Below are 3,233 nucleotides of genomic sequence, written 5' to 3' on the forward strand. Positions count from 1 at the left end.
TGGCTTTACATCCTCTGCCATATCGTGGATCGAGAGTTGCCTATCTAACAGAACACAGAGGGTGTTCTTTAATGGATGCCTCTCTAACGTAAACCAGGTAGAGTTAGGCATTCCTCAAGGTAGCTGTCTTGGCCCCTTACTTTTTTCAATTTTTGCTATTGACCTACCGCTAGCCTTGAGTAAAGTGTGTTTATGTACCAGTGTGTCTATATACTAGGGCTCTTCCCGACTAAAATTAATCTTGGTTGACCGAGAGCCGTCTGTTCTTTCGACCAATCAATTGGTGGACATTTTAAAACGTGTATTTTTCCATATATAGACACATCCTATGTGTTTTAATCGAATCAACTATATCCACTGAGCATGTCTAATTCTTTAAGCACACTGTTTGATTAAATAATTAAGACACACAGATGACTAGACGGAGTCTGACTGCAATTGATTTGATTGTGCCGGGCTAATACTTGCTGCACTGTGTAAAACATTTCTTTACAGCAAGTGACTGTGTGACTAGTACCCGTTGTCTCTCTTTCCTCCCTGCTGTAGCGACCACCACAATGAGCAAAGCTGTCATCATGGCAAATGATGGCTACTTTAAAGAATCTCAAATATAAAATATATTAGTAAAAATAAAGAAAAACCCTGCAATGAGTAGATGTGTCCAAACTTTTGACTGGTACTGTATACTGAACAAAAATAAAACGCAACATGTAAAGTGTTGGTCCCATGTTTCATGAGCTGAAATAAAAGATCCCAGAAATGTTCCATACGCACAAAAAGCTTATTTCTCTCCAACTTTGTGCACAACTCCAACTTTGCCAAGATAATATCAAGAAGCTGATTAAACAGCATGATCATTACACAGGTGCAATAAAGGCCAATCTAAAATGTGCAGTTTTGTCACATGACACAATGCCACAGATGTCTTAAGTTTTGAGGGAGCATGCAATTGGCATGCTGACTGCAGGAATGTCCACCAGAGCTGATGCCAGAGAATTGAATGTTAATTTCTCTACCATAAGCCACCTCCAACATCGTTTTCAGGAATTTGGCCTCCAGCTGGCCTCACAACCGCAGACCCCATGTAACCACGGCAGCCCAGGACCTCCACATCCGGCTTCTTCACCTGCTGGATCGTCTGAGATCGGACAGCTGGTGAAACGGAGGAGTATTTCTGTCTGTAATAAAACCCTTTTGTGTCAAAAAACTAATTCTGACTTGTGGGCCTGGCTCCCCAGTGGGTGGGCCTGGCTTCCCAGTGGGCGGGCCTATCCCTGCCATCGCCCACCCATGGCTGCTCCTCTGCCCAGTCATGTGAAATCCATAGATCAGGGTCTATTGAATTTGTTTCAATTGACCGATTGCCTTATATGAACTGTAACTCAATAAAATCGTTGAAATTGTTGCATGTTGTGTTTATATTTTTGGTTCAGTATATGTGGATGATTTATATAAAGCCAGGCACATTTAACAGTTAGGCTGTTGATTATAGACCTAATTAAGTTGGGGTTTCCTCTCTCCTCAATTTTCTTAGACAATTAAGGCAAGGGCTATTTTCTCGTCTCCTAACTCCACTGCTGCCTCCACCGCATTGTTCTCAACACCAATATGCTGGGTAACTTTGCTATTATTCACATAGAAACATGGTCTAGGAAAAGGCGCCAATTCAACAGCGCACTGATGTTTCAGAACCGTGGTAGTTAATATCATTTTGATTAGTGTTGGACTATTGTTCTTATGTAATATAACATATACATTTACAGTAGCACATCTTACTATGTACACTTATGACCCAATATTATTATCAGCTACAACAGCAAATGAAAACCCTACAACACTACCAAAAAGATGCAGTCAGTTTTAGAATGCTTGGATAGAAATAAGTTATTCCTAAATATATGAAAAACGAAAAGCATTGTATTTGTGACAAATCATTCGCTAAACCCTAAACCATATCTACATTTTGTAATGAATAATGTGGCAATTGAGCAAGCTGACGAGACTAAACTGCTTGGTGTAACACTAGATTGTAAACTGTCATGGTCAAAACATATTGACGCAACGGTAGCTAAGATGGGGGAGAAGTCTTTCCTGGAAAAGCACTGCTCTGTTTTCTTGACATCACAATCAATAAAAGAAGTCCTGCAGGCTTTAGTTTTATCACACCTGGACTGCTGGCCATGTATATGGTCAAGGCGGCTGGCCCTTCAATGTACGCAGAGGGCTAATATCAATAAACATGAATGTCAACCTCTCCTGCCTCAAAGTAGAGGAGAGATGGACTGCGTCACTACTAGTCTTTGTGAGAGGTATTGACGTGTTGAAAGCACCGAGCTGTCTGTTCAAACAGCTAACACATGGCTCAAACACCCATACATACCCCACAGGACATGTCACCAGGGGTCTCTTCACAGTTCCTAAGTCCAGAACAGACTCTGGGAAACGCACAGTACTACATCGAGCCATGATTACATGGTCCTCTCTTCCACATCAAGTAACTCAAGCAAGCAGTAAAATCAGATTAAAAAAAAATCTGATAAAACAACACCTCGCGGCACAACGCGGACAAACACACGCATTCGGACAAACACACACGCATACGCACACACTCTAACACACGCACTCAACACACACACACACAATATGATATTGTATTATTGTAGTATTGTACATTTTAAATTGTAAATTTGTAATAATAGAGTGATAATGTAATAATCTATTGTATTATTTTGTTTATGATGATGGCTGTTGTTTTGTTGTGATGTAATTATTTTATTCCTGTTTGGACTCCAGGAAGTGTAGCTGCTGCCTTGGCAGGAGCTAATGGGGATCCTAATAAATACAAAATGCATCCCCTAATTTCTGTGTCTTTTGTATTTAACGTAAGGCTGTGTACAATTCTACCGTCCCCCCGTTGTGTACCTTAACTCCCTATCCTCTACGTGGTTTGAGCGAGCCTCCATGCTGGTGATCTTGTTGAACTGCGTCACCCTGGGCATGTTCCAACCCTGTGAGGACCACGACTGTGAGTCGGAACGATGCAAGATCCTGGAGGTATGTTCTTCATCTCTCCTTTTATCCCTCCATCTCTCTCTTTCTTTCTCTGTCTGTCTGTTTTTCTTTCTGTCTCTCTGTCTCCCTCGATCTCTCTCTCTCGCTCTCTCTCTCTCTCTTTCTCCCTCTCTCCCTCTCTTCGTCTCTCTGATGTCAGACAGTGAGGTGCATGTTATCAC

At 41.6% G+C, this 3,233-nt stretch overlaps 1 protein-coding gene across 6 annotated transcripts in view; it reads left to right on the forward strand.

Annotated features, from left to right (window-relative positions):
- The first annotated feature begins 2,734 nt into the window (after positions 1-2,734).
- Positions 2,735-3,233, forward strand: part of cacna1g (calcium channel, voltage-dependent, T type, alpha 1G subunit) — a 203,109-nt gene continuing 202,610 nt past the window's right edge. For 2 of the 6 annotated variants that reach the window (XM_045710400.1, XM_045710399.1), the window contains exon 1: positions 2,735-3,054. In XM_045710400.1, coding sequence (XP_045566356.1) covers positions 2,962-3,054 — 93 coding nt within the window. In that variant the 5' untranslated portion in view covers positions 2,735-2,961. The remainder of the gene's footprint in view (positions 3,055-3,233) is intronic. The other 4 variants (XM_045710397.1, XM_045710396.1, XM_045710395.1 and 1 more) reach the window with 3 other exon arrangements.

Source organism: Salmo salar, chromosome ssa28 (assembly GCF_905237065.1).
Source record: "Salmo salar chromosome ssa28, Ssal_v3.1, whole genome shotgun sequence".
Taxonomy (NCBI): domain Eukaryota; kingdom Metazoa; phylum Chordata; class Actinopteri; order Salmoniformes; family Salmonidae; genus Salmo; species Salmo salar.